Consider the following 23,780-nt stretch of genomic DNA (forward strand, 5'->3'; position numbering starts at 1 on the left):
TCCTGTATTATATTATTATATCTTTCCTTGTGTTTGGTCTTTTTTATTAACTTAAATGTTTTCTTCTTTTTTCCCTTTTTGTAACAGAAGTGCTTTGAGTCCCATAGGGAGAAAAGTGCTATATAAATAAGTTATTACTTTATTAATAATAATAATACTATCACAATATTAGCTATTAACTTAGACTAGTATTATATAATTTCTAAGATGTTGACGTCCTTTTCAAAATACTGTCATACAAAAGTGAAAAACGATAGCATCTAACCTCAAAATAAGATACATGTTAATTCAAATAGTACAAGTACTGTACTTGTCACTTAAAGTTGTATGATATATTTGTGAATTATTTTTATTATGTATCTATATTTGCTAGTCTTGCCTAAGGCTGTTGTTAAATCAGTCCAGTTCTGTTTTAGTAACTGTCATCAAAATACATTAAATTAGAGAATTACTTTATCAACGTTGGCTGGCTGAAGTTGATAATGTGTCAGGCATTACTTAATTATTCAGTTTGGTTAATTGAACAGCCAGAAAGATTATATGGTTGTAGAATATTTAATGCAATTTACTAACATGGAACATGATAGAATACTGTAGTGCAAAATAAAGGTCTCAAAATGGTTATTTACTTGACTGTAGATGTATATTACAGTTTTACTGTATATTCTCTCAGTTACAGCATGTGCTTATTCCTTTGAACAAGTGAGCAGCTAACTACGAAGTGCATCGGTTTGTCAAAAGATATTTACCAGAGCTGTGAATCCATTGAACCAGGCGAACCAGATATGACCCAAAACGCTGGCAAACGTTTTGTAAAAGAAATAGCGCAGGAACTTGGCGATGCGGAGATACGACCACCGTCCGTGGATGAAAAGGAGACGCTGCAGGTAGCAAAACTGGGCCAAAGCGTAGTCACTGGATTGGACGGCCTGCGTTCCTTCCACGCCACTAATACCTACTCCAATATCAGCAGCTACAATCAACACAGAGACAGATTGTGTGCCTGGGATGAGTGGGGGGGGGGGGGGGACAGGGGGGTGATTGTATTTATTTAACAAAAAACTTATTTTTACTATCCAGGGACACTTTGCAGTCCTGTGTAGTATTTGAAAGCCTTACTCAGCTAACTTAATTCCGTCCCCAAAAAATGGTACAAATAAAAATAATTTATGTATAGGATTTGGATAAACTGGTTTAATGCTTTCTAGTTCAAGCCACCCCTTCCAACCTCTACTTCGGGGGAAAATATTTCATTATCTGTTGTGTGCAGCCAACGTCTATTTGATCTGAGATGGTTTTTCAAGTCACCCTCTGTCTAGTATCTGGGTATAAACTGCAACATGTAAAGCTGAATTGTTCTCATGATGATCAGTGGCAAATTAGCATACATGGTTTGTAACATAAATTCTTACTATAAATACAGGTCCTGCTATTTTCCTGGTATTTATACAGTGTGTGTTGTTGAACTTTTTAACCCTTACTTTTGATCATGTTAACATCGTTGGCTCCATCCCCTATGGCCAGTGTTGTGGCTTGTTTGTACTTCTTCACAAGTTGAACGATGGAAGCTTTTTGCTTTGGCGTCACCCTGCAGCAGATGACCGCCTGGCACCGGCAGGCAAGGTCCACAAACGTCCATTCCTTTAAGCGCTCCTCGTCTTCGTTTTGGTTTATCGCCCTCTTGCAGCACCCCTCTGCTAATTTCTGGAACGCTGACCGTTCACTTTGCTTTTTGTCTTGTATACCCAATATTCTGCCCTTTATAGAAGAAGGAGGCACACATCAGTCATTTAAGCAAGTCCTTCCCAAGTCAACAGCACCCCCTGCATTTTTGGAGTGTTGGAAACTGATCTCCCAAACTTGTTTATCAGCTGTTCTTGTTCAGTGAAGATTACAAAACTGGAACGTTAAACCCAATGTTAAGAAACCAGAAATAATCAGAAGCCACAGGAGCATTAAAATCAGAATATAATTTCAGAACAAAAAGAACAGGTTTCATTTTCCTATTAAAAAAGAAAATATGCTATTTAAATCAGGGGTGGGCAACTCCAGTCCTCAAGGGTCACCAACAGGTCAGGTTTTCAGGATATCCCTGCTTCAGCACAGGTGGCTCAATCTAATTAAGCCACCTTTGCTAAAGCAGGGATATCCTGAAAACCTGACCTGTTGGGGGCCCTTGAGGAATGGAGTTGCTCACCCCTGATTTAAAGCTTGAATTTAATGTGAGGGGTAATATATCCTCTGTTTCACCTCTCATAATCCCCCACCTCAAATTGCTTCTGGAAGACAGCAGCGCTAGAGACATTACACACGGATGCTTCCTTTAATTCCCTCTCTATGGTTCTGATAACAAAAGACGACCTCCCCTCTCTTTCCCTGGCACTCTACTCAAATTGGGTTATCCTATCCACAACCACGTTCCAGTATACAAGGTGGAAATGATACAGGCCAAACCAGTTACTGCTGACCAGTTACTCAAACTCCTATCCCTCTGCTTAGCTACGGACACAAAGACAATAATTAAGTCTGTGAAACTCTCTTCTAGTGTGTGAGATAGGGAGGTGCTGAGCAGACTTGGAAGTGCTGTAAGATCACACAGAGGAGACCGCAGATTGACCACAATTGAAATAACAACTCCAGCAATACCATTTGTAATGGTTGTGTTCTAAGAGCTTTTTTTTTTTTTTTTTTAATGTTATGATAAAACGAGACGGGGGGAGATTTTGGAAGAAAGAAAAAAAACTCTACCAGGAAATCCCCAGTGACCACTAGAGCAATCTTCCCCTGGCACAGACTGGCTCTGTGCTTCCTGAAAACGTTACTGCTGAGAAGATCCTCCCCGCTGCCAGTTACATTGTTATGTTCCCAACAGGCATCTAGAATATCACTACAAGGGGAAGAAAGAAAAGCATATTAGTAAGAAGAACAGGACATTCCAACCGATATCTCGCAGCCCGTTAATGTTTTACACAGTGAGAAGACTCTGAAACCAAGGACACTGCGTTTCAATCAGGGAATCAGCTGCTTGTAACCTGGGGCAAGTCGCCTTATCTCCCTGGGTCCCAGTCACCAATAAAATAGATTGTAAGCTCAATGGGGCAGGGACTCATGCCGGCAAAAAAAAATATATACAGCACTGCGTACACTGTCAGCGCTATACAAAAAAGAAAAATACAGGCATACCGCGGTTTAAGGACACTCACTTTAAGTACACTCGCGAGTAAGGACGTATCGCCCAATAGGCAAACGGCAGCTCGCGCATGCGCCTGTCAGCACGTCCTGAGCAGCAATACCGGCTCCCTACCTGTACCGAAGCTGTGCGCAAGCAGGGAGGCTATAGAGCCTGTTACACATGCGTTATTTATATCAGTTATGCACGTATATGACGATTGCAGTACAGTACGTGCATCGATAAGTGGGAAAAGGTAGTGCTTCACTTTAAGTACATTTTGCTACATGCTCCAGTCCCATTGCGTACGTTAATGCGGGGTATGTCTGGTATATTATTATTATTAAGATTACATCTGTCAAAAAAATTGAAATTGAAACATTTATTCTCTGAAATATTCACCTGGTGTAGCATTTGAAATTGAAACCTAGGCACACACACCATTATGATCATTGTAACTTCCAGCACTGGATCTTGTCAAGAGGGCAACTAACGATGAATATAATGTTTAATATTTATTTTATTGTTACATTTTGTTTAAAGAAATGTAAGAATTTGTCATTCTGAATGCACAACGGAGTGTGGAGATTACCAGCCATGTGCATTGTTAGTTTGTTTTCATGTGTGGTCGATTTATTCCAGTTTATTGAATGTAGGTAAGTAAACCCAATTAACAAAATGCTTATTCGTATTCCTTACCAGATCTCTTTTTCATCCAAAATCTCCAAATCGTCAGAGAGTAGTCGGCATGCAAAACCAATGTTGATTGCGGTTTCTGATACAAATATAATCACAATTTGCAAATTATTATCCTATACTTGGTTACATTTCTTGTGAGCTACAACGTTAGACATGTATGTTTAGAGAAATAGATTTCAGGAGTTACAGTTTATCATTTATTTAAGTGTGCTAACATATTCTGCTGAGCAATACAACGGTGTATCACTGTGAATACAATATCACAATTACAGCTTTAACACACTGGCGCAGTATGTAAGGATGGGGATCTCGGATGGGCTTGCAATCCAATACATCTGTGTTTAAGCCATTTTAAATACTGCCTTTACTTCTTTTATGGTAGTAAAACCAAGCAAAAAAACCCATCTAAATCTGAAAAAGGAAGAGGAGGAGGGACCAGGGATGGAGCCAAGAGGACACAAAGAACTTTGAATTCGCAGCTGCATTTAATCTGAACCCCTTCAGTGTACATCCGCATCGCCCCAAAGGCGGACACCTGATGGGGTTCCCCAAGAGCTGCTCCCCTCTGCACAGGACTAGCGTGCCAAAGGTTAACATTTGCTTGTACTTTGTGGAACATCAACCTCACCCACTGGAATGTTAATGAGCCAAGAGGACACAAATAACTGTATTTTCAGTTGAACCCCTTCAGTGCACATTTGCGTCGCCCCAAAGGCGAACAGCCTTTGGGGCAGCCGAAGGGTGTGAGCTGTTTGCTGCCGTTTGCTGATGTTTAGTGATGTTAAAGCTTCTCTATTTGAATCTGAAACTCACCAGCCCTTTAATCCCCTGTACCCAATTTTCCAACTCTATCTGGCCATGAAATGTCTGTGAATTAACTGTATAACCTCTGTTCTTTTAATGTAACTATCTATTGTTATACCTCTGTGCCCAGGACATACTTGAAAACGAGCGGAAACTCTCAATGTATTACTTCCTGGTAAAACATTTCTATAACTAAAATTAACCAATTGGCAAACTGTGCAGTTGCCTAAAACGGCAAATTTTGGGGGGCGGCAAAAAACTGCAGATTGCATCTAGCAGCAGGGTTGCCGATGGGGGGGGGACAGCTGGGACGACTGTTCCGGGCCCGGTATGTCAGGGAGCCCAGGCATCCTCCCAACATCCCTACCATGCAAGATCCACAGAGGTGCCTCTCAGAGAGTCTGCTGGAGCTGACAGGCACCTCTGCGAGCTCCAATAGGCCTCTAGCATGTCCCCTCAATCCTACAATGCTGTAGGTAGGCACACTCTGCTCCCTCCTCTCCCTCTGTGGTGGCCCTCCCCGACCCCAGGCCCATACCACCTTCTCCTCCCCCTCCCAGACACAAAGCTACCTCCCCCCCCCCCACCCGGGCACATACTACCGCACCACACGCATACACCAATCACATAACTATATCTCCCGCGCAATGAGAATGTACAATAAGTACTGTATCATGTACTCCTTTTTAATGTAAAATATACCAGTAATTATAAATGCAGAATTGCTATTCATACTAATGCACAATATTAATTTTCAAAAGTGAAATTGTGGGGGTCGAGGGGGGGGGACGCAAGGCTGAAGGTTCCCTTAGGGTGTCTAATATCCTCTAGCTGGCCCTGGCAGGGTAGATGATGGATTTTCTGTTAAGGCGAACAGACAAAGTAGGAATTGAAGAACAACTTTTTCCCAGCAAGTAATTATAATTCAAGTCTAAGACAGTAGAGCTATATTTGATATCTGGCGATGCCTACACATGGAACTCAAGCGAAAGATTAAAGACACATGAATTTAGATCGCAGAATCCAGACACAAGCTTGGCTTTCTTAGCACCTCATATCAGTTGTTGAGCAGTTTGGGGTGGAACACTTTCTTTAACCTCCATCTGCGTTCCACAGATTAAACTCCTGCCCTGTACTGGCCATCTACTTGCTCGTATATCTGAAATTGGCACTGCGCATCACATCCATGCTTTTATCTATTTAGTATGTCAGAATTTATTGGCTGCTGAAATAACAAAAAAGAAGTTTCCCAGCTCCACTCTTCATTGGGAAATCGACAGCTGCACAGCCCAAGGCTAATTGTATTTGCTTTTAACATGGCTTTTAGTTGGAATATCTTGTAGTGCACTGAGAAAACGTTTGGATGCTTTACCTGTTCTATAGAAACAGAGTAATCAAGCACTCAACCTCTTCAACCCCAACCCTCCATATTTCCAGGCCGAGTGTAGCTGTTACTTGCTACCACGTGACCCTATTTTGCACTCAAGAGCGTCTTGCATTACAGTTCTCTTAACGTGATCCCAAATATTGCAGACCGCTAACATTTTATGCCAATACCATGCATTTTAGAACTGGCTTTGTTTTTGCCAGACATAAAATGAAACTGGCTGAATGATGATGAATGCAGTGAGCATGCTTGAATACACAGGCCATAGCCTTAACATGGCACTACAACCTACCTTGTTTGTCTCCAGTTAGCACCCACACTTTCATGTTTCCTTCCTTCAAAAGCTGGATTGTTTCCGGAACCCCATCTTGTAACTTATCTTCAACTGCAGTTGCCCCAAGTAGCTGAAGAACAAGCAAGAAGTGGAAACGGATGTAGCAGAATGTCCAAGACATGTTTGTTTACATCATGGCCACAGCCCACAGACGTTGCAAAACTAATGTCTTTGGTGCTGCGGGGGTCGCGTCACCGAATGATGAACGCTGCAGGGGTCCCATTCAGAAGGACGGACCTCCCCGCAGCGAGGCCATGGAAGACACTGTCCCCAGAACCGCAGACCTTTGCCTGTACGTCCGCGGCGCTGAGGACAGCAAGTCTTACTTATTATCACTGATTCTCATGACTCCTGATTATAGCAATGGGATCATTGTGTTTACTTTGTTTAAAAGAATCTGCTGGTCATGCAGTAGTCATAATAATTTAAAAAAAACTTAACGTAAGTACTCAAGCATCAAGTATAGCCCCATGTCTGTCATTTAGCTAAACAAATGTGTCACTGGCCTGTGTTATTCCTAAGAACGGAGTTACAGCTCAATAAGAAAGACTACCTTATTTAATATGCCACCTCTCTTCAATCTCCATTTGAAACAAACTCAAATGTATAGTAGATACGCACCCTGCTGTTGGAGCCTGTTTGTGAAGTGGGAGCCCTGTGACTGTGGGACAGAGGACTTTCATGGAACACACCGGACGATCTCTATTTGTTTTTCATTTGCTAATTTGTTCCTATACGGAATAAACTGTTCCATTGAGACCTGGTGTGCAGCCTCTCATTCCCACCCCCCTTTCCTCGCCCCTTACTTTTATTATCTAGAAGAGGCACATTTTGTACCTGCAAATCAGTCTCTACTTCTTCATAAACCGCATCTAGATACTCTGCCCGATTCTGAAGCGTCACACTCGCATCGTGGTACTTCTTATTCCAATTCGTATACTCCGAAACGTTCACTTCTTTACAGGCCACGCACAAAGTCCTTAAAGTCTCCTGTGCAAATGTCTAGGGTAGAAAATAATTCATATTAACATTAACAAATGCATCATTTTGAAGGCACAGCAGCAGTATCACATACAGGTCACTGTTTGACATAACGAGACATTGCATAAACAAAGCCCATTTTGCAGCCTAGTTGATGTGGTGTAATGCAGGGGAGCTGCACTCCAGTCCTCAAGCCCCCTCCCAACAGAAGAGGTTTTTAGGATATCCCAGCTTCACAACAGGTGACTCAATTGGTCCCTGCTTCAGCATAGGTGGCTCAATCAGTTCCTGCTGCAGAGCAGGTGACAATCAGAGGATTAGTCTTTGACTGAGCCTCTGATTGAGACACCAGTGCTGAAGCAGGGATATTGGGAAAAGCTGACCTGTTGGGGGGTTTTGAGGACTGTAGGTGAGCCCTTCTGGTGTATGGCATGCAGAGACAAAGTGCACTGTATATAAATGGTTCCCAACCTTTTTTCCCATTGTTCACCTCCTACTAGAAAATATTTGTTCTGCGAACCCCTAGTTATTAATTCTTACTGGCTACTCTTCAGGACATTTGCCTAATAACAATCATGTCCCAAACTGCATCTCCGTGTGTGCAGAGAGCATGGGGGGTATATCTGTCAGCTACTGCAGGAGCTTCCAAAGTCACGCCCCACAATGCCCTGCCACTGTGGATGCAAAGCATTGTGGGGAGCGACTTTGGAAGCTCCTTCAGTAATTGACAGCACACCCTCCTCCTTCACACTAAGGTGCAGTTTGTGGCCTTAGGCTGTGGCCTTAGGCTGCGTCCATAGACACAGCAGCCGTGCGGAGGCTGAGGGAAAGCGGGTGCTTTCCCTGGCCTTCGTTCGCGCGCCATCCGGGGGCGTGTCTATGGGCGGGCCAGTGACGTCATGCAGCTGGTTCGCCCTCATTGGGCGGACCGCTCACGTGACCGCCCCTTAACGTCAGTTTTAACTGATTTCGCGCGCATGCACCCGCACGCTGTATAGACACGATCACTGCCTTTAGGCAGTCTGATCGCACAGCGTGCGGATGCGTCAGCGCGGTCTGCCCTTCTATGGACGCAGCCTAAATTAGCGTGCAGACCCCACACGGGCTCAGGAACCCACTATACTGCCATAACATATTTTGGGGGGAATCCCCTTGGAGATCCCTAGGTGTTCGCGATATTCCTGTGGGAAATAACGGCTGTATAGAAATAAAATAATGTGTGTTATAGGTATATATATAATTCTATGTCACTAAATTATATTTCCTTCTGACTGCACATCGGCATCAGCCAAGTCTCCAATCTTACTCCCATTTACACGTCTTTAAACTACTACAGTAAATAGACAGACAGCACAGTAATTCAGCACTCACTTCCAATGCCTGCTCAGTGATTCCATCAGTGGTGCAGTCCGGGTGAAGCCGTTGAAGAATAACATCGTCTGCCCCCTTAGTGTAAAGCTTAATCTTTCCTTCTGGGTCTTTCACTGTAGATGACAAGCATTGCTACAGTTTGCCATCACTTCAGATACAATAACAACATTCTCCAGTGGACCTGGGCCAAACAGGACATCAGAATATCTCACCTAAAATAGACATCCTCTTGCGGACACTGTTAAAGTCGAGGAGGGCCAGCACTTTGTAGGTTCTTTTCACTCCAAGCTCAATAGTGGTGATGGTATCTTGAGTGCGGGAGAGAAAGACATAGCCAAAATTTCTGGCTGCAGTCACTAAAGCCTCTTCATCAGGAGACGCTGCTTGGTAAACCAATTCTCCTGCGGGGGGGCAAAGGGACAGACCATTTGGTAAAGGACACCCGATCCATTAACTCAGGAGTTTTCATCTCCAGTCCTCAAGCCCCCCCCAATAGGTCAGTTGTTAAGGATATCCCAGCTTCAGCATAGGTGGCTCAATCAGTGGCTCAGTCAAAGAGCCTGCTTCAGCACAGGTGGCTCAATCGAAGACAGCCACTGATTGAGCTACCTGTGCTGAAGCAGGGATATCCTGAAAACCCGACCTGTTGGGGGGAGCTTGAGGACTGGGAGTTGAGCGCCCCTGCCTTAACTCGTTAAATATTACGTTCAAAACCATGCCATGCTGAAAAGCAGAACAAAATCATATATCATGTCAATAATTCATTCTGCTGGTTCTATCATCTGCATTCAACGTGGTCATTCAAAATTATTTAACGTGTGAAGTTTTTATTTTAATATTTTTTGCTGAAGTTCGGCCCTATTCTGAATCCTTCTTTTTCAAGCCTATTTTGCAAGAAACAACGTGGGGGCCAAAAAGGAGCCCCCTCCTTTGGAAGGAAAAGGTGCGGACGTGGGCTATTCCCCAAATATTTGCTGCAAGGGATGGCAAGGCTGCGTATCCAAAACCACGTGAAACCAAAAACCAAATGCAGAACCATAGCTTGAGGGATTGCAAGAATTTGGGATGCTCCCACTGCCCGTTAGTTCTCATCAGTCTTCCAGTAATAACAGATGAGATTCTCCCTGATAGGCCTGATACTGCAAAGGGGCGAGAGAAGCTCAGAGTGATGACGGTAGCACTGCTCGTTATCTGTTATTTGCACGAATACCTCCTTTCTTTAAAACTCCAATCCCAGCGAAAATGTTTATTCAATCATGAAATGAACGTACTCCCCTTCTGTTTGTTGTTGGGCAATTGGGGGTTTCCAAGCATTAAAATCTAAAGAATGTGTCTGAAAGGGCTACAATTAGCATCACCGTTGTCAGCCTCCATATCTTATTCATGTGTGGGATGTCCACCCTTCATTTGCCTGCTCACTATTCCTCAAACATGAACAGAGCAAGTGAAAAAAAGATTAGACAAAGCACGGTCAATTGAAGAGTTTAAGTGGATCTGTGTGTGGTTGAGAGCAGAAAACTCACCTTCCTTCTCATCTACCATGACGGTGTGACAAAGAGCCAGGAGCCTGAAGAATTCGCCCGACACCTCATCCTCCTTTTTGCAAACCATATCAATTAGAGACTGATCGTAAAAATGGAACTTCTTATCTGCATGTTTGTTCCACCTGAAACTCACCTCCTGCAAATAGCCAGAGTTAGATTTTCCTGTACAGTTATCGAAAATTGTCATCCCACGCAAAGCAACTGGTGAAATAGTTTTTATGTTACACAAAGTGGTAAATTCAACTGAAATACCTAAATGCTAAATCCTGCAGAGCTACACAGGGTTATCTTCATGGTATTCAGTAGGCGAGTAGCCCGTGAACACAGACGCACAGAGATCTATATATTATAACAGTTGCCTTCTGCAAAACGGAGGCAAAACAGTGCACCAGATATTTCAAAGAAAAGAAATCCCTTTGAAAGCAATGACTTTATTTCCGTGATTCGTGGTACTTGTGTTTGTCACAGTTTTACAGCTGGGAGATTTTTAGACATGGCCTCCACACTGTATATAAAAATGAACACAACACATATTTACACATTATCTGATAATTCAGTATAGTGATTATTTTTTGTGGCTGCAATAATGTAAAAATTGTAGATGCTGCAGGTTTGGAATACATTTTAATTGACCAGTATGAGAATTACAGCAGCTGTAGATGTACAGAAGCTTTCTACACCTCACAAGTCTCATCTTTAGCCATATACCGTGTTCAGGCAAAAAGGGACCCTTTTTGGTTTTTCTTCATATTTTATGTTAACTAAATTGATGTCACTGTATTATGTCAACAAGTACCAGATACACTGCGATAGGTTCATGTTCAATAAGCGAGAAATTGGAGTTTTCCCTTTGTCGTTTGCAAATATTAAACTGCTGCAATCTAATCTGAAACACTAAGATTACTATAAAGTTTGACTTCACAGAGTGTGTTCAAAGTGTGTGCTCAAAATGTCCTCCTTTTGCTGAAACGCGCGCCCGAAGACGAGCACGCCCCTGTCTGATTGCATAATAGATAACGCGTTGATCCAGCTGCTCCCACTGCTGAACTATACAATGTATTTTATGAATTCATTTTTTCAGTCCTCCTAGCGACCGTCCTTCAGGAAACATTTTATTTAAGCATTTTGGATTATAATTCTCGCTCTGCCTCAAGCACTTTATAACGTGCTTATCTTCTTCGCTAAACATCATTATGTAACTATGCACTTGATGATGTCATCATATCGTCACCAATTCCAAAGAATAATTATTAGATTATCAAATCATTTTTATGTGTAATAATCTACTGTGACAGACCTGTAATTGCTTAAATTTACATGAAAGTTTAGTGCATTTTCTGCAAGATATGACGAAAGAAAATGAAAATGATATGACGAAGATATGACGAAAAATAAAAGGACTCCTGTTTTTTCTGAGCCCAGTGTAATGTGCAGTACGTTTAAAACAAATACAGAGTTTATCTTCTTCACAGCTGGAAATACAGCTAACCGCTTTATTTTACAGTAAACATGCACCATTGATTTGTTGGAAATATTGCAGGAATTCTGAGGGGGTTAATATGTCAAATATCCCCAATGCAGAACTGCAGCAGAAACAATTACAATAGATGAAATCGAGGCAAAAAATCCTTTGGCTTTTAATAGGAATTCTTTCCTTTGCAAAATCAGGTGCTATTTCGACCTCAGTATAGTAGAGACTTCTATATCATTTTATTTAACTAAACACACTTAACAGAAGTTTGAATATACCTCAAGTTTGCTCTCGTTCTCGGAACTTGTACCTACAAAATAAAATAAAGAAGTATTCAAGAATAACATATTGCTACTTTAAATATTGGGTTTAATTAATCATGAGTATAAGACTAAACACCTCACCGCCTTGACTACAATTAGGTGTGTTACTTGATACTAAAAGAGTGCAATTCTAGTAAACAGAAGGTATGGCAGTTTAAATGTGTGTGTGTGTGTGTGTGTGTGTGTGTGTGTTATATATATATATATATATACAGTGGTTGACAAATCACCAAAAAATCTACTCGCCACACAAAAAAATCTACTCGCCACCTAGTACCAAACGTGTGCTGCTTGGGCCAATATTTACTCGCCCGGGGGTTAAATCCACTCGCCCGGGGCGAGCAAATGTATAGGTTTGTCGAACACTGTATATATATATATATGATACGAACCAATCCAAAGACCAGTAAAGAGACAGCACACCGCACGGGGTTAATCCAAAAATCTATATTCACAACATGAAATACACGTAAGCCAACGTTTCGGTCCCACAGAGAGACCTTCCTCAGAGCCGGCTCTGAGGAAGATCTCTCTGTGGGACCGAAACGTTGGCTTACGTGTATTTCATGTTGTGAATATAGATTTTTGGATTAACCCCGTGCGGTGTGCTGTCTCTTTACTGGTCTTTGGATTGGTTCGTATCATACTTATTCTCTATGGGACTAGCATCTGCTATTATAACCTTTTCTACTGCAGTGTGCTGACTGACCTTCATGTGTATATATATATATATATATATATATATATATAGTAAAATGGAAGATGGAATAGTGCACAAAATATAAAATAAAGCATAGTACAAGTGTACTAAAAGAGAAAGCTATAATTGATTAATGTTGTGCAAAATAAAGTGCAAATATAAATATGTGAAATATTAGCAACTTGTAATTCATGTATACTATAATGTATATCTTTTATGTATGAATAATGGCTGAGATAGAATTCTGAGATGAGACATCTAAATATCTATGCCATATACAAATATATGTGAAAAGAGTGTGTATATACAATGTGACCAGCAATCAGGGGGGGGGGGGGGGGGAATACAAATATTGTGTGAAAAGGGAAAGACAAAATGGAGAAGATAATGAAAAAAATGGAAATAAAAGGTCAATCCTGACCTGTAAATTCCATATATATATTACATAATTACATAGTTACATCGTAGATGAGGTTGAGAAAAGACATACTGAACGTCCATCAAGTTCAACCTACTGTATGCTAAATTTAGACAACAGATACTTTATCCTATATTTGTACAATAACACTATATTGTATTCCAGAGGAAGGCAAACAAAAACCCCAGTGACACATCATCTAATGATATCTCATACGGGGAAAAATAAATTCCTTACTCCACATATTTCCAATCAGATTACTCCCTGTATCAACATGTTTACTTATTTGGTATATCCCTGTATACCTATCCTTTTCTAAAAAAGATGTCCAATCTTTTTTTGAACAAATCTATTGTATCTGCCATCACAGTCTCCATGGTTAAGGAATTCTACATATTAACTGCCCTTACTGTAAAGCAGGGGAGCGCAAACTTTTACTGCTGCGCCCCCTGTCTGGCCTGCTCCGGAGCTCACGCCCCCTCCTGTCTTGCAGCTGCGTCAAATGACGCTCCGGGGTCATGTGACGTCACATGACCCAGTGGCGTCATTTGACGCCGTGTTGCCATGGAGACGCGTCACAGCGTCTGAATCCCGGTAAGTTTAATTGTTGCAGAGGCCACACGCGATCCCCCGGCATTTAATTGAAATGTCTTGGGGAAGACCGCGGGACCTCTGCAACTGCCCGTGCCCCCCCAGAAAAAATCTCCCGCAACCCCCAGTTTGCACACCCCTGCTGTAAAGAAACCTTTCCTTTGTTGCTGGTGAAATCTCCCTTCCTCCAACCTTAAGGCAGCGGTGCGCAAAGTGGGGGCGCTAGATTTTTTTGGGGGGGCGCTTGCAGAGGCCCTGCCCTGTTCCCCGAGACATTTAAATTAAATGCCGGGGGATTGTGTGAAGCCTCTGCAAGAATAAACTTACCTTGATTCTGACGCTGTGACCCGTTGCCATGGCAACACGGCATTAAATGACGCCGCGGTGTCATGTGGAGTGATGTCACAGGCCTGGCTCCATGGTAACGGGGTCACGTCACGTGACCCCGCTACGTCATTTGGCGCCGCCAATAAAGGTAAGGGGGGCGTGATACGGAGAGGGAGCATGCAGGGGGGCGCAGCTCAAAAAGTTTGCGCTCCCTTGCTTAAGGGATGGCCCCGAGTCCTTTGTTCTGCCCTTGGGATAAATAGTTCTTTTGAAAGCTCCTTGTATTTTCCCCGAATATATTTGTATATAGTTATCATATCCCCTCTGACGCCTCTTTTCTCATGTAAACAAATCTAATTTCGCTAGCCTCTCCTCATAAATCAGATTATCCATCCCCTTTATCAATTTGATGGCTCTTCTTAATATACAGTATATATATCTATATATAGAGATATATAGATACATACACACATAATATATATTAACATGTTAGTGATACTCAATATAAAACTGTACATTATAGCTTTTTCATGGGAGTGTGACAGACTTCACTTGCGTATGACAGCATTATAAGTAGCAGACTTCACTTGCGTATGACAGCATTATAAGTAGGTACAGTATGTCTCTTTACTAAAGGAAGGGTGTTCACAACATTACCATAGATTGTCCCATTTATACAACATTTCTTAAAGGTCATTATGTTCTGTGTCAAAGTTCCAGTCTTATCAGAGAAAACATATTCAACTTGGCCAAGCAGGTCATTCAGGCTGGTAGACCTGGCTTTGGCTGGCGTGTCGTTCTTAGCAAAATACATGTCTGCGTCCCAGTCAATAAACATACTGTGCACAAGATAAATAAACTCCAGTCTGCAGAACAAAGAGAAGGAAGATCATTAACATGAACGAACAAGGAGCCTTTGATTTATATTCATATTGAGGACTTCATCCGATTCTTATTTCACAATACCACCCCATGTTCATTGTAGAAACAAGTACATGCCTCAGAGGTAATACATTTCCATGTACCAAGAACGGCCATAGAAATATATTAAAAAGTCTGACAATGTACACTTTTCCAGGATCAACACAGCTGTTAGCATGTTTATTTACACCTGGATAATATCCATGTATAGTAACATTCTTACTGTACCAGATATTTGTCCTTTTACACTTCTGGTGGTCATATTAAAAGGCCCGAGAACACGTGTGGTTTTTTTTTTTACAAATGAACTCCACAGAAATAGGTTTTGGGACCTCGTTGTATGAATTCTAATGAGTGAATTTCAACTCCAAAAAACAGCATTCACTGCTTCCTGAATGAGACCCTCTGTGTATTATTCAGAAGTAGAATGTGAGCCCTGACACTTATTTGAGTGCACATACATTGTGTTATTTGTTCACAAGACCACAAACTATGCTAATGTTTACAATCTTCAGCATATGATGGCTCGGCAGTCTGCTCAGTGCTGAATTAGCCACAAGCTAAATAACTATAATGTTATTCTATGTGCTATATCGTCATAGTAAGGATCTATTTCATACAGTCCGTTTTTGGTTCACAAACCTTATATTTGTATCACATGCCTGTAATGAATAAATGGGACAGTGTAGTAATCAATAATGCTATCAAACTGAAGATGCTACTCAGTGGTTCTAGTAATCTTCATATCACATGTCCAGCCTCCCCAGACTAGAAACCAGTGAAGTCATTTGAATTATAATCCTAAAGCCCAATGAATTCTTACGTTATATACATGGACATTGGAACTGTGGTGCTCATGAGTATGACGTAGCCCCAAAAGATGAGGAAAGCGCTTTGAGGTGGTGTGATTCCTGAAGCGAGAGGGGCGATATATTTGTGCTTTTCTTCAAACCACGCAGCCCAAAATCCTGCAACAATGGCAAGGCATGAAGTGGAAGCAATCAGCATCACAAATATCTGAAAGACAAGAATGAGTCATGAGAAATTGGGGTGCTACAGAGCATGTTAACTTCTGCAAAGAGGAAGCAATGTCTAGGTTCATAGTGCATTAAATAAAAAGTGGTATTCCCGGCAAAACCCAAGCCTGGGGTTGAAGATTTGACTGTATTTTGTTACATAGTTACATAGTTGATGAGGTTGAATAAAGACGTACGTCCATCAAGTTCAATCTATGCTAAATTTAGACAACAGATACTTTATCCTATATTTGTACTTACAGTAATTGTATTCCAGAGGAAGGCAAACAAAAACCCTAGCGAAATATCATCTAATGATATCTCATAAGGGGAAAAATAAATTCCTTCCTGACTCCAAATATTGGCAATCAAATGACTCTCTGGATCAACATTCTTCCCATGTTTACTTATTTGGTATATCCCTGTATACCTTTCCTTTCGAAAATATGTCCAAACATTTTTTGAAGATATCTATTGTATCTGCCATCACAGTCTCCATTGGGTAATGAATTCCACATTTTAACTGCACTTACTGTAAAGAACCCTTTCCTTTGTTGCTGGTGAAATCTACTTTCCTCCAAACTAAAGGGATGACCCCGTGTCCTTTGTACTGCCTTTGGGATGAATGTTTGTTTTTTTAGAAAGCTCCTTGTATTTTCCCTGAACATATTGGTATAGTGTTATCATATCACCACTTAGACGCCTCTTTTTTTAATGTAAACAAATCTAATGTATCTAGCCTTTCCTCATAAATCAAATTATCCATTCCCTTTATTAGTTTGGTGGCTCTTCTCTGCACTTTTTCTAGTTCCATAATGTAATCTCTATGGAGTGGTGCCCAAAAATGTACATCATATTCAAGGTGTAGTCTTAATAATGCTTTATAGAAGGGCGTCATTATGTTTACTTACCTTCCAGACATTTCACATTTAATGCAAGATAAGATCTTGTTCGCCTTTGCAGCTACTGCATGTCTTTGGGCACTATTGCTAACCTGCTGTCTACCAGCACTCCTAAATCCTTCTGCATCAAGGATACTCATAATTTATCCCCATTTAATTTGTAAACGCCCTGTTAATTCTTATTTCCCAAATGCATAACCTTACTTATTTATCAGTTTTAAACCTCAAGTTCCATTTACCTGCCCAAGTTTCCAGTCTCTACAAGTCCTTCTGGAGAGACATTACATCCTGCTCTGATTCTACAACCTTACACAATTTAGTGTCATCAGCAAATATGGTGACTTTGCTCTCTAGCCAACCTCAAGGTCATTAATAAACAATTTAAAAAGCAAGGGTCCCAATACCAGTCCCTGAGGTACTCCACTCACAACTTTAGCCCAACCTAAAAAAAGTTCCATCTACAACAACTCTCTGTTGTCTATCCTTCAACCAGTTTTCAATCCAGGTGCAAACATTTTGATAGCGTCCAATTTGCTTTATTTTTTTACACTAACCTCTCGTGTGGAGTCATATCAAAAGCCTTTGCAAAATTTAAGTAGACCACATTAACTGTTTTACCCCGGTCTAAATTTAAACTTACCTCCTCAAAGAAACTAATAATTTTGTTATCTATTAGGTATTCTTGAATATTATCCCATACTAAACCTTCAAGTAGCTTCCCCACTATTGATGCTAGGCTTACAGGTCTGTAATTCCCTGGTTGTGATCTAGCTCCCTTTTTAAATATAGGCACTGCGTCTGCTCTACGCCAATCTTGTAGTACTGAACCTGTGGAAATGGAGTCCTTGAATATTAAATGTAATGGTTTGGCTATTACTGAACTTAACTCCTTGAGAACTCTTGGATGTATGCCATCGGGGCCAGGTGCCTTATTTACTTTAATTTTATCAAACCGCCTACGATCATCTTCCTCAGTTACCCAACTGTTCGTTAATATAGAGGTCGTGGCTTCCTCCTGCAGAACTACTATTGCAATGGATTCTTCCCTGGTAAATACAGAGGCAAAGAATTTGTTTAATACCTCTGCTTTTTCCTTATCTCCAATAATCTGCCTACCCATCTCACACTGAAAGGGTTATATTTTCTTTTCTGATTTTTTTTTAAGGTTCTTAAAGAACTTTTTAGGGTTGATCTTACTTTCTATTGCAATGGTTTTTTTTTCATTTTCAATTTTTGGTAATTTGACAGCCATTTTGCAACTTTTGTTACATTCCTTATAATTCTGATACGATGTCTCCGTCCCTTCTGACTTCAAGAATCTAAACGCCTGCCTCTTCTTTTCCAGTTCCTCCCCTACCTGTTTATTTAGCTACGTTGGTTTTGACTTATTTCTTTTATACTTATTACACAAGGGTATACACCGATGAGTGTGCTTTTCTAACAATGTTATAAAGACTGCCCATTTATCTTCTATGTTTTTCCCTGCAAAAAATATCAGCACAATTTATTCCTTGTAGATTATTCCTCAATTTATTCAAATCTGCCTTTCTAAAATTGTAAGTTTTTGTTGAACCCATGTAATAGAGTTTTTGATCATTTATTTCAAATGGGACCATGTTATGATCATTGTTACCCAAATGTTCCAGGACTTGAATACTTGCTATTACTTCAACATTGTTTGATATTACCAAATCCAGTATTGCCCCTCTCCTGATTAGTTCCTTAATAATTTGGGTTATGTAATTTTCTTTAAGCACCCCCAAAAACATGTTTCCTTTCGTTGTAATGCTAATCTCATTGCCCCAGTCTATGTCTGGATAATTAAAATCACCCATAATGCAAACATGACCTACTTTTGATGCCTTCCCCATTTGCAAAAGTATTTTGGCTTCCTCAATCTCACAGTTATTTGGTGGTTTATAGCATATTCCTACAAACATTTTCTTTATACGTTGACCTCTACTGCTAATTTCTATCCACAAGGTCTCTACATTTTCATAATTCCCTCCATAAACATCTTCCTTTATAATAGGCTTTAGATCCGGTTTAACATATAAACATACTCCACCTCCTCTTCTATTTGCTCGATCTTTCAGAAAAAGGGAATAAGCCTCTAAATTAACTGCCCAGTGATGAGTTTCATCCCACCATGTGTCAGTAATGCCTAAGATATCACACTGCTCCCTTGTAGCTATTAATTCAAGTGCCCCCATTTTATCGGCCAGACTTTTTGCATTAGCAAGCATGCATTTAAGTTTTTTTCAGTCTGTACTATTATCTTATCTTCTCCTGCCTTTCTATGCCAGTTGGGTTTAGTCTTTAGAAGTTTTCTAGTATTATCTGCATTTACTATGGGTTTCTCGCTGCTCGCCAAACTCACACTTGCCCCCATTCTACCTCCATAACCCCTTGCTATTTCCCCATCCCTATCTATTCTATTTAGTGCATTATCTCTTTCTTGTCCCTCCCCCTCCTCCTTAGTTATTCATCAAACTTCTTGCTGTAACGATGCGCGGAACACGCCCCCTGCGGCGTGTTCCTGCCTTACCTGTTTACTTCTGATCGCCGCCCTTTAGCTGCGAGTCAAGATCCTGTGTCTTTAAGGATTCTGAAGCAAGCAACGCCATCGTGCTTTCTGGCAAACCCTGCCCTCTTCCTCCTGACAGGAAGTAAGCCTCTCTTTGACTTTCTCTTTGCATTTAGTCTTTTGCTACCAGCCCTGGTGCCTGCTAGTACTCATCGCATACTGTTCCTGTCTGGACCTCCTTGGGACCTATACTTATCTCCTGTGGATTCCGGAAGACTGGGACAGTCACTCTTATACTACTGAGGTTAGTTTATCGTCGGGTAGTGTAGGTACCTGCTTAGTAGGGTTCACCTTGACGTGGTAGCAGGCTTATAATTCCTTGGCCAATTGATTAGACTAAGAACCCTTATGTTATGTTTAGTTTCGCTGCACCTTGCTGTTTCTGTCACTATGCCTTTAAGAAATTTGGACGTTCTCCAAGAAGCAGTCCTTCTCTGGATGTTACCTTGTGCTCTGGACTCCATGCCCATGTTCCATGTTTCCTGGTTTCCGTTTCCAGACTCCTGTGCTGAAGCATTGGCTTCCCGCAACCCCCGCGTTGGTGCCTGAGAGCGCGCGCACTCCCGCTCTGCTGTCAGAGCGTGCGCGTGCAGCTGGATCACCTGTGTCTCTGAGCAGGCACCGCACCTCCGGACGCGTCGCGCATTCTCATGCGCGCGGCGCGGTCACGTGACTGCATGCGCCGATCCCCAGCTGCACGGCAACTTACTCCCTTCGTATCCCCTGTGGCCTCCCCACCTCGCTAGCGGGTCCTTCCCTTTCTTCCCTGCGCTTGTGAGGAGAGCACAAGCGTGACATTTGCACAATAGAAATATGTCAAACAATGGTTACCTTTCCTGCGTTTTAACAACAACAAAACAACAACACAAATGCGCCACACATTCTTATTTGTACAAGTTTACTCACAATGGCCACAATGTTGTTCATCAGAAGGTCAAGTTTTGTTTTCTTCAATTTAACCTTGCCACAATTCTTCATTATTTTGGAATCAAATCCTGTGTGAAAGAAACCGGCAATGTTAAAATGGTCCTTATTCTGTCCTGTGCGCAGCACACTTCCATATGGGACCTCTCTCCCAGTCATCGCAATCTCTGCGATAGTCTGGTCAACTACAAACCAACAGCAAGTGCTGACATGTAAATCCAGAAGGTAGGAGCAAGAGTATGCTACAACCCAGAGGTGCCCAGCTCCTCAAGTGGTCCCCAGTGGTGCTCAACTCCTCCCCAGTGGTGCTAGTCCTCCAGACCCCCCAACGGGTCAGATTTTCAGGATATCCCTGCTTCAGCACAGTTGGCTCAGTCGAAGACTGTGCTGAAGCTGGGATAGCCTTAAAATCTGACCTGTTGGGAAGTCTTGAGGACTGAAGTTGAGCACCTCTGCTATAACCAACAGCATGCAATCTGTTTTCAAATAATATGCAAATACATAAGCAAATGATTATTACTGTCGTTAACATTAAAAAGCAACAAACAGCACGCATACTATAGTTAAAACTCTATATACTATTCCAAGCCAAAGCAGTTAGATAACCTCCAGTCACTGATATGAAGTAGTGATAGCTAAAATAGATCTAATTGACCTTAACAATTTCAGCATTAGAGGATTATCTAAAACAATAACTACTGCCATGTCCAACAATGACTCTTATCTCATACAGTGTACTGTGTGAAGATCTTAAACCCATGACCTGGTAGACAGTGTGGACGCTCCCCATCCTTCTGCACTTGGTGTCCCAAAGCTCATCATAACCAATACATAAATAACCACAAACACAAAGTCTGGAGGTACAAAACATCAGACGTGGGTTTCACTATGTATATTTATTTCCCCATTTATTGTTAGCCCAATGGGAGAAGCGCAGGGATTCACTTTCTGTTTTTTCATGTATGGCCAAATTTTTTCGCCAGCAGCATGCTGCCTACGGAGAAGCGCGGTGGATATATATATATATTTGTTTGACATTTTCTGGGGGTACAGATGTGGCTCTGCCCCTCCCCCACCCCAGTGGGGGCACAACCGGGGCCTCTGCCCCCTCCCCCATCTCACTAGTGGGGCCTCTGCCCCCTCCTAGCTAGGGCACAAGTGGGGCCTTTGCCCCTCTCATTCCCAGTGGGGGCACCAGCAGGGCCTCTGCCTCCTTCCCCTATCCTTGTGGGGGCCCAAGTGGGGTTCCTTCTCCTCCCCAATCACAGTGGGGGCACCATTGGGGTCTCCCCCCCTGTCCCAGTGGGGGCCCTACACATCCCATCCCCAATCCCTATAGGGACCCAAGTTAGGGTCTCTGCCCCTTTCCCCCATCCTGGTGGGGGGAAAAGTGGGAGCCATTGCCCCCTCTCTCCCATCCCAGTGGGGGCTCATCCAAGTGGCGTCCCCTCTCACCCAGAGGGGGGGGGGGAGCCAGATGGGATCTGCCCCCCATCAAGTTGGGTCTCCTCTCCCTCACTCCAGAGGGGGCTAAGGTGGGGCCCCCCATGTCAATGTGGGCTCAACTGGAGGCTACCCCACCCCATCAAGGGCACAAATGGGGGCCCCTCCCCCTTCCCTCTCCCAGTGGAGGGCACAAGGGAGGTCCACCCATCTCAGTGGGGATTAACAAGTGGAGGCCTCTGCCCCCTCCCCAACCCAGTCGGGCCATAAGAGGGAGTTTCCTCTGCCCCCCCAACCCAGAGTGGGGTGGAGGGAGCCAAATGAGGTCTGCCCCTTTCGAGTTGGGCGTCCTCACCCCCACCCCAATGGGAGCTCAAGTGGGGGCTCCCCCTTCCTCCCATCCCAGTGGAGGTTCAGTCCAAGAGGGGACTCCTCTTCCCTACCCCATTGGAGGCACAAGTGGGGGGCCTCTGCCCCCTCTACCCCTCCCAGCAGAGGGCACAAGTGAGGTCTGCCATCTTAGTGGGGAAACAAGCAGGGGCAATTGCCCCCTCCCCTAACCAAGTGAGGGCCCTAAGATGGGTTTCATCTCTCCCCCCAACCCAGAGGGGGGAGCCAGATGGGATCTTCCCCTAATTAAGTGTGGTCTCCTCTCCCCCACCTCAGTAGGGGTTCAAGTGGGGCCCCCACACCAATGGGGTCTCAAGTGGGGTGCCCCACACCTCAGTGGGGGCTACGTAGCTGGGGAGGAAAACAGGGGCCAAGGCCCACCACGCAGCCATACGTTACATAGTTATATAGTAGATGAGGTTGAAAAAAGACATACGTCCATCAAGTTCAACCTATGCTAAATTTAGACATGAGATACTTTATCCTATATCTATACTTACTTATTGATCCAGAGGAAGGCAAATAAAAAAGCCCAGTGACATATCATCCAATGATATCTCATAAGGGGAAAAATAAATTCCTTCCTGACTCCAAGAATTGGCAATCGGATTACTCCTTAGATCAACATCCTTCCCATGTATATTTATTTGGTATATCCCTGTATACCTTTCCTTTATAAAAAAAAATGTCCAACCTTTTTTTTTTTAACAAATCTATTGTATCTGCCATCACAGTCTCCATGGGTAATGAATTCCACATTTTAACTGCCCTTACTGTAAGGAACCCTTTCCTTTGTTGATGGTGAAATCTCCTTTCCTCCAACCTTAAGGGATGCCCCCGAGTCCTTTGTACTGCCCTTGCGATAAATAGTTCTTTTGAAAGCTCCTTGTACTGTCCCAGAATATATTTGTATGTAGTTATCATATCCCCTCTTAGATGCCTCTTTTCTAATGTAAATAAATCTAATTTAGCTAGCCTCTCCTCATGAGTTAGATTGTCCATCCCCATTATTAATTTGGTGGCTCTTCTCTGCACTCTCTATAGTTCCATAATATATTTTCTAAGGAGTGGTGCCCATATTTAAGGTGTGGTCTTACTAATTCTTTACAAAGGGGCATACTTATGTTTATTTCCCTTCCACCCATTGCCCATTTAATGCAAGATAAGATCTTGTTTGCCTTTGCAGTTACTGCATGACTTTGGGCACTATTGCTAAGCCTGCTGTCTACAAGCACTCCTAAATCCTTCTCCATCAAGGATTCCCCCAATTTATTCCTATTTAATTTGTAAATCGCCTGTTTATTCCTGCTTCCCAAATGCATAACCTTACATTTGTCTGTATTAAACCTCATCTGCCATTTACCTGCCCAAGTTTCCAGTCTCTCCAAGTCCTTCTGAAGAGAAATTACATCCTGTTCTGATTCTACTACCTCACACAATTTAGTATCATCAGCAAAGATGGAGACTTTGCTCTCGAT

General features: G+C 42.4%; 1 protein-coding gene across 4 annotated transcripts in view; it reads right to left on the reverse strand.

Moving 5' to 3' along the window:
* The window catches only part of ATP8B3 (ATPase phospholipid transporting 8B3), a 133,588-nt gene that overhangs the window by 58,994 nt on the left and 50,814 nt on the right, over nt 1-23,780 (reverse strand). For all 4 annotated transcript variants that reach the window (XR_012803513.1, XM_075611547.1, XM_075611546.1 and 1 more), the window contains exons 11-23: nt 20,452-20,540; nt 15,864-16,057; nt 14,777-14,985; nt 12,039-12,070; nt 10,269-10,425; nt 8,958-9,146; nt 8,746-8,858; nt 7,231-7,395; nt 6,352-6,463; nt 3,869-3,944; nt 2,749-2,887; nt 1,482-1,758; nt 750-973 (exon numbers count right to left, since the gene is read on the reverse strand). Coding sequence is in view for 3 of the 4 variants with exons in the window: in XM_075611547.1 (XP_075467662.1) it covers nt 750-973; nt 1,482-1,758; nt 2,749-2,887; nt 3,869-3,944; nt 6,352-6,463; nt 7,231-7,395; nt 8,746-8,858; nt 8,958-9,146; nt 10,269-10,425; nt 12,039-12,070; nt 14,777-14,985; nt 15,864-16,057; nt 20,452-20,540 (1,976 nt within the window). In the remaining variant the exon portion in view is untranslated. The remainder of the gene's footprint in view (nt 1-749; nt 974-1,481; nt 1,759-2,748; nt 2,888-3,868; nt 3,945-6,351; nt 6,464-7,230; nt 7,396-8,745; nt 8,859-8,957; nt 9,147-10,268; nt 10,426-12,038; nt 12,071-14,776; nt 14,986-15,863; nt 16,058-20,451; nt 20,541-23,780) is intronic.

This window comes from Ascaphus truei, chromosome 8, assembly GCF_040206685.1.
Source record: "Ascaphus truei isolate aAscTru1 chromosome 8, aAscTru1.hap1, whole genome shotgun sequence".
NCBI lineage: Eukaryota > Metazoa > Chordata > Amphibia > Anura > Ascaphidae > Ascaphus > Ascaphus truei.